The sequence below is a fragment of the Zootermopsis nevadensis genome, unplaced genomic scaffold, assembly GCF_977971745.1.
Source record: "Zootermopsis nevadensis isolate Lab colony 2312 unplaced genomic scaffold, Znev_1.0 Znev_ptg000011l, whole genome shotgun sequence".
NCBI classification, from domain to species: Eukaryota; Metazoa; Arthropoda; class Insecta; order Blattodea; family Termopsidae; genus Zootermopsis; species Zootermopsis nevadensis.
In genome coordinates, this window is record NW_028259143.1 from 6020142 (window position 1) to 6034942 (window position 14801).

Here is a 14801-nt window from a genome sequence, read left to right on the forward strand (position 1 = left end):
AGAAAGCCGGTCTCAGGGCAGGGGGTGAAACTTTAGAATTTCACCCGGGCCAGTACGCATTACCGGCACTTTTTTAAGAAACTAAAAAGTTGTCAGTGGAACCACGGTTCCGGAGAATTTGACGTAAATACGTCTATACGGAAAGGAAGTTTATATATTGGCTTTATTCTAAATATTTCCTTTATACATGCTTTACAATTGCGTAAAGTTTGATTAAGACATTGCTTATTTAACTTGAATTAGTTACGCTTAAGATGGGTCTGTGGTAGCTGAATGTAATGTAATGTAATGTTTTATAGGTAACAACAATGCCGAGTAAGCAGATGACGTTTCCTTGGTAACCAGGTTACACTTTTTCGTTTCCCTTTTTTGCCGAATGACCCTTCAATATAGACGTATTTACGTCAAAAAAATTGTGAAAATACGATAACATTTTCGAATATAACCTGAAGTAGTGTCACCATTTTTTTTAAACAAAAGAAAACGCCGTCAATGATATTCCCAGTTTAACAATACAGAAGGAAGTGTGAACTCTCATGAAACTAGGCTAACTTAATCAACTATTATTAACTACAGTCACGGTTATTATGAATGCTCTGCCCGTGGTGTGAAGTAAAGAGATGTGGTTTTTCAGAAGGGCAACTTTAGAAAATACAGAAAATTGTGACTATTTGCTCTTATTCATGCCCCACATTACGCATCCTTAGAATCAAAGGTCGTACAATAATTTTATAAACAGACTGCTAACAACTCGATTCTGGGTTGAAAACTCAAACAATTTTTTGCCTAACCGACAGACTTGTAATTCCCCTCACAGATGAGCTAGATATAATTTTTTTTAGGTCATCAATCCTAGGATTGGTTTGCAGCCCCATTACGGGGCTGTTACTAGCCTTCCGTGGTCAGTCTTTATCCATCAGACTGGAATAGAAAGGTCGCGGACAAACATCCGTGCCTTGAGTGGGACTCGAACCCACGGTCCCAGCGGCCTCAGATCGCGTGGCCACTGCGGCCGGCGAGCTAGATAATATTAAGCAAGAAAATAAGATCGAGCACGCAAGATATTGGTATGAACTGTAGAACCACGACTGTGGTCTTCTGGGTTTCGCAGTGTCTGGTACAAATCGACCGACGTTTCGGAGGTGCTTGCTGCCTCCATCAGGGTGATGATCCATTATCTTCGCCCTGATGATAAAGACGGCAGACACCTCTGAAACGATAACTTCCACACTCAGCGCTATAACCCATCTTCGTACTCGCAGTTGCGAGGACCTGAAATTTCACAGAAAAATAAGCTGTTTAAATATGAGAGACGTGTTATCTGAAAAGATAAGGACCGTCGTCCAAAGTTCTCATCGCCAGACGTTACTGTGTGGTTATTGTTGACCTTCGGACACGGAACCAGACTACTAAGAACTTATATTTAAAAAATCCTTATGATTCATAATTTCCAGTCACCTTACAACTACTCTTATGTGTCTGCAAACGCCGGGCAATGCGTGATCGAATCCTGTGATCTCGTTAGACCTGAAACTTCTAGACTTGCCCAGTGTTTGGTTATTTAACGGCGCTTACAGTATCTCAGGTCACACAGCGTGCAATGATGAGTGATTAATGAAGGATAAAATGGAAAATATATACAGGCCTAGTCTAAATGATGTTCCCGATTTGAAAGACATGTTACTCACGTTAAATGAAATTCATATGCACAAAATTGGTACCGATGAAAAGAGAAACTCTCCAAGTTTTGTTTCAGTACATCACTGATGTTCAATGTGAGCCCACCTGGTAACTCGGCACACATCCAGCCTGTAGTCGAGTTCCTCCCAGACACGTTGCAGCATATCATGATCGACTGCTGCAATGGCTGCTGTGATACGCGCTCGCAGATCAAGCAAGGTCTGTGGTAAGGGTGACACGAAGACTCTTATCTTTCACGAATCCCCACAGAAAAAAAATCACAGGGCGTCAGGTCCGGTGAACGTGGAGGCCAACGCAGAAGTTCATCATCATCATCATCAGGACCAGCACGGCCAATCCATCTGTTTGGTAGTCGGTCATTAAGCTCACTTCTGACTTCGTTGTGAAGGTGTGCGAAGTATACCAACATAAACTTGGAGAGTTTCTCTTTCCATCGGTACCAATTTTGTTCATCTGAATTTCATTAAACGTGAGTAACATGTGTTTCAAGTCGGGAACATCATTTAGACTAGCCCTGTATAGAAGGAAACAGTCGTGGGCTAATTTAAGGCACTACCCAAGCAGTTGCGTGAATGGACTGAAGAAAACTACGAAAAATCTCAGTCAAGAAACCCGGTCTCTGAACAGAGATTTAAATCCCGGACATCTTGAATATGAAGCAGTGCTACCAACTAGACCAGGAGCTTTGGTCGTTCACGTTATGTAATAGAAATGTCAACTGTTCAATCAGCAACTGTAAACGGTGTTTCATTAAAATAGTCTCCTCTATATCAGATGCTACTTTCTATGACACCGAATTTGGCTGAAATAAAATACTCTTAAGTGAATACTAATACCAGTCCTTACAAGGGACCACGAAATACCAGTGACAATGTATTTGTAAGAACCGAAACTAACTCCAAGGAGCAGAGTCATTTTAGAAAAGCTGGATGTAGCTCAGCTAGTCAAGAAATTACATGAGTTTTGTGGAATCCGAAAGTTCATAACCGTGTTCACAAGAAGACGCAAGTGGACCCTGTCCCGAGCCATTTAAATCCAGTTCACAACCTTACAGTCACTTTCCTTAAGACCCATTTTGATATTATCCTCCCATTCACGTCTAAGGCTGTGGTCACAGTGGCACTGATATCGGTCGTCAGACGTCGGCCGATTATCATCGGCCGACAGCTTGGTCATAGTGCCTCCGACTAGTTTGTCATTTGTCGGCAGAATGGACGTTCCAACACTTCTGTGTTTTGAGACGAGTTCTGTGTTATGATATTTGTTATTAAAAAGAAAGATATTCCATGTGAATGATATTTATGTATCTCGAGAAGAACGCGGCGAGTATCATACACTCTTTCCTCAATTGCTTGAACAAGCGGACAAATTTTACGAGTATATGAGAATGAAGAAGTGGCGATCTCAATCCACACCTTCCGAGCTACAACGCTATTATGATACTGACCACATCGCGGATCCCACAAACTTCTTCTTTCCTGCACAAAAACTTTTCAATTTTTCACAGTCCATCTTTATATCTCTCACATGAATCATACATCGGCCGAAAAAAACAAACTGATTTGAATTCGCCCGATCACCGTCCGACGTCTGCTATAATCGGCAGATGAGATCGGTTGCACTGAGACCACGCACGTGCCTTCCACCAGGTTTGAAAAGATCGCGCGAGTTCGGCCGACGTCGGGCGTCGGCCGAATCGACCGATATAGGTGCCACTGTGACTCTTATCGTCATATCTGCTGACTAAAATGTGTTTTACGACTACTCGCCTCTCCCACGCTGAAGCCTTGACTATACGAGGTGCGATCGGAAAGTTTCTAGACTGCGCCTATAAAAACCCGTACACTTATCTCAGGTATTAAATTCATCCATCACCCTCGAAGTAGTCCCCCTGGGAGTGAACACAACGATCCCAGCGCCGCTGCCAAGCCTGGAAGCATCCCTGGAAATCTTTCTTTGTCAGCCTGTCAAGCACCATCTGCGATTCTGCCTGAATCTCTTCTATCGTCTCAAATCTCCTTCCCTTTAGCTGAATTTTCATCTTTGGGAAGAGGAAGAAGTCACACGGCGAATAAGGAGGGTGCGGGATGACGGCCATGGTGTTTGAGGCCAAAAACTGCAAAACTTTGAAGGCGGTGTGCGCTGGCGCGTTGTCATGATGCGTCGCATGTGGAGTTCTTCCTTTAGAATCAGCTGACAGGTCCCATAGCCTATCCCAACAATGTCGCACAAGTCGTTGATGGTACGACGTCGATCTTCGTGAATGGCCTGCCGAATCTTCGTAACATTTTCGGGCGTTGTGCTCGAAGATGGTCGTCCAGAACGCTCGTCATCATCGACAGAGGTTCGGCCATTTTTAAAACGTGAATGCCACACAAAAGTTTGTGCACGACCCATTGCGGACTCCCCAAATGCTTGCTTTAGCATTTCATAGGTTTCCGTAGCCGTTTTGGCGAGTCTTTGGCAAAATTTGATGCACACGCCATTCCGAAATCGCAGGAGGGTCGGTGTAATGCACTACCAAAACGCCCGTAACTAAGAAACAAATGCTAATTCGATGATGCCGGCTGGCACACTGATTCACTATGAATGTAGGCCGCACCCCCTAGCGGCAGAAGCTCGTACTACATCCGGTTCGCCCGCTATTGACAGTCTTTAAACTTTCCGATCGCACCTCGTACAAACAACTGGCGATACCTAAGCTGTGCTGTGCTGAACCGGTAGTTAGAAGTCTACCGGGGATTAGACATTAGAATTTCGCGTGGACCGGCTCGAGGAGCATTTGTCCCGAACCCGAAATGTATCTTCAAATATCCTACCCGTACCCCACCTGAGCACGACTTCCTTTATTCCACTCACAATAAAGCCCGATCAAATTGCAGTCTGTACTGGCTATTCTATCATCAACACATATTTTGTTCTATTTTAATTCATAAATGCCAGCAGTCCTTGAATTGATTATTTAACGTCGCTCTAAGAACATCTGAGATTATTGTAGCGCTTGAGGAAAGGTACAATGATATCGGATTCCGAGTTTGTAAGATGTAATCTCGAGATATTTCTGGGACGCGGGCCGCCACGAAAATCAAGTCGGTAGGATTTGTTTCCAGAGCCCGACTGTGTCACGAGCGTAAGATGACCGCAACTAAGAATAACTTCTTTGCGAAAAAAAGAATGGCCCAATGTTCTACTTTACGTTTGATTGATACCATTTGAACCAGACCCCATCCCGTGCAGAAATTTAGTCTGAGGTTTGCTTTATTCAATAACTTATTTAAAATTTCCTTCGACTCTGACGGTAAAGGAAACTTCATTCACATCACGCATGCATAGTTTGAAGTTCAGAATGTAATGGTCAATTAAACTGAAGGCCGAATCACGGCATGGTTAATGGAAACCAATAATTACTCCAGTCAGTGGGTGAGGCAACTGCTTTGCCTGCAGGATTCCAGCCAGCCTCGCTGGGCCTAATTATGGTTCCTTTCAGTTCCGTGAATTGATTTTTTTTTCAAAGCTTCAGTATTATGCAAGGTAAGGCATAAATGGTAAATACCAAGAACTAAAAAAAGCCAGTCAATGCAAAATGCTAGAAACATGATAACTAGGGTTCGGATGTTCATGACATGTCATATTTTTATTGGGGATTCTATTTTGATTCTAAACTGAAATTAAACACTAACTGGGTTATTCTAATCACAATTATGCTGATTTTATTTTGCATATAAATGAATATTTAGGTCATTCTTATGTTTTTGGTCATATTTGTGGTTAAATGCGTATTTTGGTTATATTTTGGGTATAAAATTCTTACTTGTAACTATACATTTCTCAGGCATTTACAGTGAATCTTTCAGTTAGTTAAGATGCCAAAAGTGAAGTGTTCTGAAAGAGGTTTCGTTAAAAGATTTCGGTGAGGAATATTTTAGTTATGATGGAACAATTCTGTTCTGTTAACTCTGTAAAGTTAAAGTTACAGCTGGTAAGGGATTTAATGTGCAACAACAAAACATAAAAATGAATTGAGTAGACAAACCAGTCATCAAAGCGATAACACTGCAACAACTTCACCATCAAACAGGTCATCGGAATGTTCAAAGGACCTGTGTGAAATGATGGCGTCTGCCAACTGAACAATGAGCAGTTCGAATTTTTATTGGAGAAATACGTGACCCGGTTAATTCCAGACGAATCGACACTACGAAAAAACTATGTGCCTGCCTGTTATGTCGTTATTGGCACGATCTTTGCTGACCGCCCTGGTGACTTATTCCTTCTTGATACAGTAAACCGCTCCTCTGGCGCTGTAATTTTCGATAACGCCACGAAACGTTTGTGATGTCTCAAGTTACAAGGCCATTCTGTGCGACAATCTCAGAAGATTTTCAGTTGAGACCTTGAAAATGCACATCGTTATATATTGTAATGCTGCCAAGAAAGGAGAATGAAGAAATTTACGTAATATTTTTAATTTTGTTTATTTATGAATTTGAAATGCATGAAAGGCTCTTTCTTAAAATTCATCTAATTTTTATAGGAGCACGTATTCTCAACATCTGATGCTGATCCAAAACGAGGCATTTACAACTTAAAGCGGCAGAGTTTTTTGATTAAAATTGCTAGGAAATCATGTAATGTAATATATTTATTTATTATTTCAGTCTATACACAAACTTAGTTTTTAAAATGTTGTTGTTAAAATTAAAATTTAGCGCTTTTCATCGTTATTTCGATGTTACATTTCAGCGCTTATTATTTTACGACATGTTTCGATGCTATTGCATCATCCTCAGGTTTTTTATTGTTATTTTCATCTTTAAAACTAATATATATTTATTAATGCAACCTTTTATTAATTTATTTGTTTTGTAGATTTCTTTTTGTAGGTATTCCTTTTGATCTTCGTAGTATTTTGCATATTTTGGTCAGTTGTTCATTATTCAAGAGTTGTGATGTGTGGTGTGTCTGCGTCTGTGATCAGATGATGACTATCCATGACAACAACATTTTAAAAACTAAGTTTGTGTATAGACTGAAATAATAAATAAATATATACTGAATTTTAACACAAACATGACGCATCTAAACTATAAACTCAAAAAAAAAAGTAATGTAATATTTGTACATGCATATGTAAATAAATAACATGAATGAAATACAAAACGCTTTTTTTAAAATTTAGCGAATATTTTTTCATAACAAATTACGTCATATTTTGCCTTTTTTGGGGTCATATTTCGCTATTTTTGGGCATATTTCACGGTTTTTTAGGTTATGAACATCCGAACCCTAATGATCACTAATGCCAGTTTAAAATAATCGGCACTTCTATCGTACGAACATGCATTGCAATACGTTCATTTTATTACTATGCTGTAATATCACGCTCCACACTGAAAATTTATAACACAACACAAAACATTGATTTCCTTTATCCTTTCATGCAAATGCTATCTTACTGATGTATGGTCAACGTGTGTAACCTTTCTGGAAACCAGAACATGCCACATTTATTAGTGATATAAATTAATGCTACTACTGCTTGCAGAAATAAATTTATAAACATTTTTATTTCATTGTTCCTGTTTCGGATTTTTGTTTTAACTTTCTGCTATGATAATTCACAGGAGGATGAGATGGGATGGGCATGTAGCACACGTGAGTGAAGACGAAAAATGTGTACAAACTGAAAATAAGAGGCCATTTGGAAGACCTCCAGTTTCATGGGAGGATAATATAAAAATGGATCTTAAAAAAACAGGGTGGGAGAGTGTGGAAAATTTATCTGGCTCAAAGTGGGGGCCAGTGGCTGGCTCTTGTGAATATGGTAAGGACCCTCTCAGCTCTGTAAAAGATAGGAGGAGATTCACCAGCTCAAAATAATTACAAACGACTACTGAACCAGCTTAGCTGAAGACATACAAATTTAAATTCCTCAAGGTAGAAGTTGAGGAATCGTGTAAGCAACTGACATAAACAAACAACTGTAATAACAATTAAAAATTATTCATCTGATGCTAAAAGTGACGTAGGGTACACTGTATAAAATTTCCCCATGCATACTTGACAGCAACAATGTTTATTGCTGTTTATGGTTATAGTTCCTGCGTCGACAGCTCAGGTTGAACTTGTCAGAACCCTAGAGAGCCCCTAAAAGAGGCCAAAAGACGTACTTACAAAGTTGCAAGTTTCGAGTTCCGCACAAGGAACGTTCGTAGGGCTGAGTACACAACTTACGTCCCAGACAAGGAACGCTAGTAAGATAAAGGTTAAGATAATGAGTATTTTTACTGACAAGATGTCAAGTGACAAAGGAACAGAAAGAATTGCATGATAAGGATCTTCATAACTTCTTTATTTCTTCAGCCTTAGAATGTAATCATTCGTATTCTTCACCCCACAACGTTATAGTAATAATATACAAAAGGATTAGTTTTATGTGCTCAGCAAACAAGCCACAAACATATACAAGGCTTGTTCAAACGAAACCTGTTCAGTAACTGTTCTGACTGAAGGAGCACAGGCCATTAAAAATAGTCCTCATGGGCAATGAGAGAAAAAAAACTTCAATGCCAACACAAAGGTGTCTTTATTCATATCACGTATGTAAGGTATACTCAATTTGGAATGTGTTTTAATTTTGAAGAAATGTCTTAAAACATACTAGATAAGATTTTTACATTTTTTTTTGAGAATATGAACTTCTGAGGAAAATGTTATGCATGACAACTCATTAAATTAATTATGTGGGAAATTTTAACATTTTACTGCCAAAGTATACGACCCTACAATTTTTTTTCAAGGACTCTGCCGGCTGAAAAGTAAACAAATTACCAGACTCTCTCCCCGTGAAGTTAGGCACTGGCACACACCACGTAACTTGCGCCAGTAACTGCTAGTGATTTTATATTACCTCAGATTTTTCCTTTCAGATTAATAAAAAGTCATCTTCCTTTTCATGTATCTTTAAACCTTTTTAAAGTCTTGCAAGTTAAATCAAGTTGACTGCATAAGTCCTTTCTGCTGCTGAAGCCAGTACTGCTGAAGTCTGAGAAGCCAAAAACTCCAGTACTTCTTGCAATCCGTCAGTGACATAATGAAAGTGTTTGCTGGAGAGCCGTCATTATATGCCACCACAACTAGACCTCTCAGAACCTGAAACAGTGAATGTTATTCTTAAAATAAAAAAAATCCATTGCTTCTGAAGGATCAATTGTTTAAATACTAACTGGCCATACAGTTTACTACAGCATAACTACTTAGCAACATATTCTGCTAGTGACTAAGAATTCAGAACTCTGTAAGACGTCATACGGAGGAAATCATAATTTTTCAACATACTGATTATTGAACATAATTTAATGTTTGAAACGGTAAACATTCTGATTCTTAAACACTGCAAAACCATCAACAAAAACAGAACTTAATCAAATTTCAAAGAAAGTTCTGAGAGGACCAACTGGTTTGTCACATCAATCTGTCAGAGCCAAAACTTTAAAACAAATTGTTTTAAATAGGATTTGAGGTTTTCACAGCGGTGAGTATGAAGATTTCTGTCTTCTGGGTTGTTGCACTGTGTAGTCTGGTCGATGAATATTCATCGTCCTGATGACGGAGGCAGTATGACCTCTGAAAGGTTGGTTAACATCGACCAGACTACACAGCGCAACAACCCAGAAGACAGAAATCTTCATACTCATCGCCCTGATGACGGAAGCAGTATGACCTCTGAAACGTTGGTAAACATCGACCAGACTACACAGCGCAACAACCCAGAAGACGGAAATTTTCAAATTGTTTTAAACTCAGTATGGCACACCTACATTTTCAAATTGTTTTAAACTCAGTATGGCACACCTACCTAAGTTTTGACAAGCCATTATCATTTTGGTTTAATCCGATTAATTTCAATGGCACTTTCTTTGAGGACCTACGTAACATATTAATTACATCTTTTGATTTATCTGACAGGCTGATTAAATTGAGAAATTAAAAGGAAAAATTACAGTATGAATAAACAATGCAGAACATTTTACCAAGTGGTATGGGACATACTTTAAAAGTATAAAATGCCTAAACAAGTGAAAATATGCCTATTTAAAAGAACCACATGGCCATATAACATACAAAACTGAAACATGGACATGGACAAAGGCATATATTGGTAGATTATTGGCAGCAGAAATGCAATTTTTAAGAAGAATAGAAGGGAAAATGAAAAGAATAACAAATAAAATCATTAGAGAGAATCCAAAATTAAACACCTTGCAAGGCAAATTAACAAACAACAGAATGAATGAACACTGAATTTAAAAGGTTTTAAACATGCAAATGAAGGAAAAATGTCCAAAAAGAATGACCTATATCAAAGTTGGATAAACAGATTGGGAAAGAAATAAATTGGGGAGGAATTGTGGAAAGACAAAGATGGAGTGGCCTGGTTGTCAGACAACCCTTCTAAAGTAGAAACATCTTATGAATGAGAACAAAAATCAAAAACAATACCACATCTAAATCCCTGAGATTTTCATGTTATAACTCTTAATATAAGCTGGTACAGTAGGATAATACGCTTCTTCAACGTATGTTTACACTGTGTTCAATGATTAAAACTGTAGTCTCAGCTAGTAGAACAATGTTGTATAAATGTTACCTGAAAGTTGTATTTAACATCATAGTTCATAGCTCCAAGATAGGCACTTAGCTGAAGTGGGGCATCATAAGTTTTCTCAATCTCAGCTTTCTGTTTATCAGATTTCTTCCATTCAATTAGAACTGGCTTTCCTCTGTTAAAAAATTAGACAACAGACTGAAAATAAGTGCACAAAATCTACCTGTACATAATTCATGAGTGCTGTTCACTATCCATAATAAAGGGTCAAAAGCTGCATATTGAAAATGTCAAAGTAAGAAATGCACCCATCAGATGAACTAAACATATGATAAAATTAAATTGGGTATAGCAACCAGCATTCCACCAAAGTTTTTCATAATAACACAAAGTAAAGTAAAAATATATATAATAAAAATGATTATATTCTGCATTAGAACACTGCTCTTGACATCCACCATGCAAAATCTAATGCACTAACAGAATTTACTTAATATATTCCTGGATACATTACATCAGGAAAGGGATTTCAAAGGCAAAGTTTGTAACATTCTCTTACTTATTTCATGGTAATATCATGTCATTCACAAAACAAACACTAAAGATGAAACATTATCAGGCTCTTCTTATATATCTGAGAAGTAACAAGATTCAGAACTGGTCATATGGTTCTGAAGCCATCTTAGATGTTTGTAATATTAACAGTGTACTCTATCTGGTTGGTTGTGAAAGACTGCCACCAAGAAAAATCATTTCCTAACATTTTCCAAACATATTCACACAGTAATAACATAGCAGAATTTTCACTTTTGAATATGACAGGATAAAGAATAAAATTCTTGATAAATGGATGAGCGTATGTTTTGTAAATTAATAGAAAGCTGTAAAATAAAAATATAGAAAAGGAATCAAACAGGAACCACTTTCTCACAAAAGTATAGAAGTGATAATTTCCTTCTGATTATAAAAGAAGTGTATTTACAATTTTACATTTTCACAGTTTCAGAAACCCACAAGGTTACGAAACTTGAAATTAAAACAACAATCTTCTGAAAGTCAATAATAACTCATGAGTATGCACACAACATTTTATACCAATGGCGAAGATTGAAAAAGTGTGGTGATTTAAGTTCTATTTCTTGAGACTCAATCTACGCAGTTCAGAATGTGCTGTTAAAAAGCCAACAGAAAAATTAAATATTCCATACCATTTCTCATCAAATGAAACAACTTCTGCAGTTGACAGTACCATGAAATAAATAAAGAGGAAATAAATAAATTAGTTACAAAAACATTAAATATATTGGCACTAGATCCATCTATATACCAGAGGTAGTAAGTGGTTGGACAAACGAGATATGCATTTCAAGTAGTAATACTGTCCTGGACAATGTTAATTTTAGAAAACATAATTATAGCTGTTGATACCAATGTTGAAAAACAGGGAATTTCCTAATACTTACTTATACTTTGCCACACAATCAATGACACCCCTGTAGAGAAGACTTGAGTGAACAACATGACTCTCCAAAACTCTTACATCTGTTATATCTGTCATAACATTTTCCAGACTCTGCCAGCACCCTTCAACATGGTCCAGCTTTAGATCAACCTCTGGTATACCAGACAGATAGTCATGAATAACAGCATGAAACTGGCTTCCTCTGTCCAGCAGACCTGTGCAACACAAGGCATTTTTGAGATTTTCTACACTATTATTACAAATTAAGTTAAATATTTAAGGTCAAATTTTATCAAATGCAGTTGAACTGGAGACAAAAATGTCCCCTCCCCTCAACAAAATGAAGGTTAATTACTCAATTCTGCCAACAAACCTGGTTCATAAGAGTAACAGAATATAACAATATAAATCATAAAACCTGTTCATGGTGTAGTTGAATGCAGTCCTATTTAATAAAAAACAATCATAATGTTGGAGTTAGCATCTCAAAATAAACCATATGTGCCTTTAACTATTTTATTACATTTCTAGACAGATACAGTCTGTTCCATAATTCCAACATACCCCTGTGGTAGTTTACAAATCCTTCTTCACCAAGCAAATCAATCATTTTCTGACGCCACTTCTTTAGTGCTGCTCGAGAACTGTCAGACATTGTAGCATTTAAAATCTTTGTAACTGACGGATACAGAAGATAGTCCTTGTTATGAACTTGTTCTGTATTTGAAGATGTATTCAAAATGCTTTCAGTTGGTATCATCAATTCTGTATTTTTACATTCATTTATAAGGGGGAAGGTTGGTATGTTTCTAACAATGATCTCAGGAAGTTCTAATACAGTAGATTTTTTATCTGTTTCTTCTACATTTGTCACATGGCCGGTACATAAGTTTCCAGCACTGTTTGAAGAAGCTCCATTTTCATTATTTTCGAGGCTTAATAATGATGTATGATGATAATTGCTTGCCTGACTTTCAGATTTTACAAAGAAATTAACATTATGCCGTTTTTGTGATGTCTTCAGTGATTGGTCCCTAGGTGTGTCACTTTCATTACTTTTAACTTCAGAATCTGTGTTTGAATTTCTTTTCATTTGTACTACATGGCTTGCTGGAGGTGTCTGCCTGTACCACCATGCTTCTGATGAAGTTTGATTTTGAACACAGTCTAACTGCTGCTCTGAAGATGAGGAAATTTGAGGTCCCTCTCTTGCTTCTCTTCTACGTTTCTGTGGCCTTGTTTCTAACAGTTCACCAAACAATGATTTGTTCTCTTTATTTAGCTTCTTGATCACTTCACCAACATTTCCCTTTTTTGTTTGTAAATTAGCTCTCCTTAATAAAATGGTATACTTTGTATACATAACTCTAAACAACGTTGATCCAAACATTTTAAACATCCAAACCACAAAGTCTGTCAAACTAAAGTGAAAAAGTGTCATTTGAAATTAAATTACCAGACATGGTTAAGTATCCTTAACACAGTATCCCATGAGACGGAATGCACATACGATCAACACAGTTCACATCAAACACTTTCACTGGAAGTATTAAAATTCTATATCCCTTTCTAAGAGTTCGTCATTAATTACGATAGGGGTGATCACCTAGCTTCGTCTTCCTAGTTATTTAGCAAATAAGGTTATGAACGAAAAGGAAATAAAAAAACCGTTCTCTTAAAGTTCAATTCGGATTTGCATTCATATATTAATTTCATCGGAAGTATTTTAATACGTAAGTTCCTTTGTTTTAGATATAATTATACCTACAATCAAAACACAAAACTTAAACCGCGATTGCCATTGCCACCATAATACGTGCAAAAGCCCAACAAAATCCCTACAATCTTAAATATTCCCTCTGCAGATTGAGTAGGCTCATTGTATAGGGACATGGAGGTAACATTTTTCGGCACTGTAGGAGAGTGTGACCAGTGCCAAGCATGGCCTACTCTACCATTGTTAAGAGTAGCTGTTTTCAATTCGATCCATTTATGAAAGTCATCATTACAATAACGGAGATTAGTTCAGGGTCTATCCGAATCAGTTGTGCCACAACATACAATTATTAGAATCATATCTGACAATGATAAAGTGCTGGGTTCAGTATAAACATTCTAGTGACTCCACATTATAAATGTAAAGTAAAGTAAAGTTTATCCCACTTTATGCCATGTAGGCGTTTGGGGTGAGGAAAAAAATACTAAATAAAAGCACATTTCTTAATAAATTTACAAAACATTTAAAATACTTATGGCCCATTTGTATTTTATCAACAATGGCCCCAAAAATTTGAGATTATATTCATATTTCTTGCATAAATACAAATTTTTTACAAGTTCAGCCCATGCTCGATTAATTATCTTGGTGTGATTTATTTGAGGCTGTATTTTGTCTCCATCAAAAACAGCCTTACTACATTTGTGAGGTATGTGCCATATGGCAATGCACTGAATACTACTGTTTTTCAACTACTCACCTGTAAATGCTATCTGTATGCCATATGGTAAAGAACTGTGCAATGACTTATTTTTGAATCCCTTGCCCATTAAAATTAAATATTATATCACCCTGTTATGTGATCAGTTTCAGCGTAAGGTACAGGAAGTACCTGCTATTATCCCCTCACTGGTTGTCAGGTAATGTATAATGACAGCACAGTCTCTCACAAAATGAGGGAGTAGGATAGGATACTGCCATAACGTGTTGTCAAGCTCACCTTCACCATTGTGTACAATATTTCATTACAGTCAGTCTCTAAAATTAGCTACTAGTCAATTTTCATTATTTTCCTCAACATTCAAGCCATTTATATAACAAAAAGAAAATTACATTTTGTTGAAAGAAATGCAGCTTCTTAATAGTTTCCAGTAGCATAACTAGAATATGGTCATCAGATTCTGCATTTACCACCTACCAAATAAACTCATCATCTCATCACCAGAAAATTATATTTACTAGATGCAAGAAACAACAGACATGATGGAAATCAGTTTCTGCATTCAAAATTTCTAACAGTACTATGTTACATA

At 37.3% G+C, this 14801-nt stretch overlaps 1 protein-coding gene across 3 annotated transcripts; it reads right to left on the minus strand.

Annotated features, from left to right (window-relative positions):
• Positions 1–8032: 8032 nt before the first annotated feature.
• Positions 8033–14728, minus strand: LOC110828078 (mitochondrial genome maintenance exonuclease 1). 3 transcript variants are annotated; one of them, XM_087347154.1, is made up of 4 exons: positions 14249–14728; positions 11773–11986; positions 10352–10484; positions 8033–8853 (listed from the first exon to the last, which is right to left on the minus strand). In XM_087347154.1, exons 1-4 carry the CDS (start codon positions 14316–14318, stop codon positions 8695–8697), a joined length of 576 nt encoding a protein of 191 aa, XP_087203280.1. In that variant the 5' UTR covers positions 14319–14728; the 3' UTR covers positions 8033–8694. The 3 variants fall into 3 exon arrangements, with proteins under 3 accessions (XP_087203280.1, XP_087203281.1, XP_021916091.1); XM_087347155.1 differs by lacking the exon at positions 14249–14728 and adding an exon at positions 13228–13533; XM_022060399.2 differs by lacking the exon at positions 14249–14728 and adding an exon at positions 12336–13533.
• Positions 14729–14801: the final 73 nt, after the last annotated feature.

What these genes read in the sequence shown, in the direction of transcription:
- LOC110828078 (XM_022060399.2), bottom strand. Translation starts at nt 13,212, where the DNA reads ATGACACTTTTTCACTTTAGTTTGACAGACTTTGTGGTTTGGATGTTT. An exon ending in ATTTGTAAACTACCACAGGG is followed by an intron (nt 11,987 to 12,335) that starts GTATGTTGGAAT and finishes TGTGTTGCACAG; the next exon opens with GTCTGCTGGACAGAGGAAGC. An exon ending in ATGTTAAATACAACTTTCAG is followed by an intron (nt 8,854 to 10,351) that starts GTAACATTTATA and finishes TCACTGTTTCAG; the next exon opens with GTTCTGAGAGGTCTAGTTGT.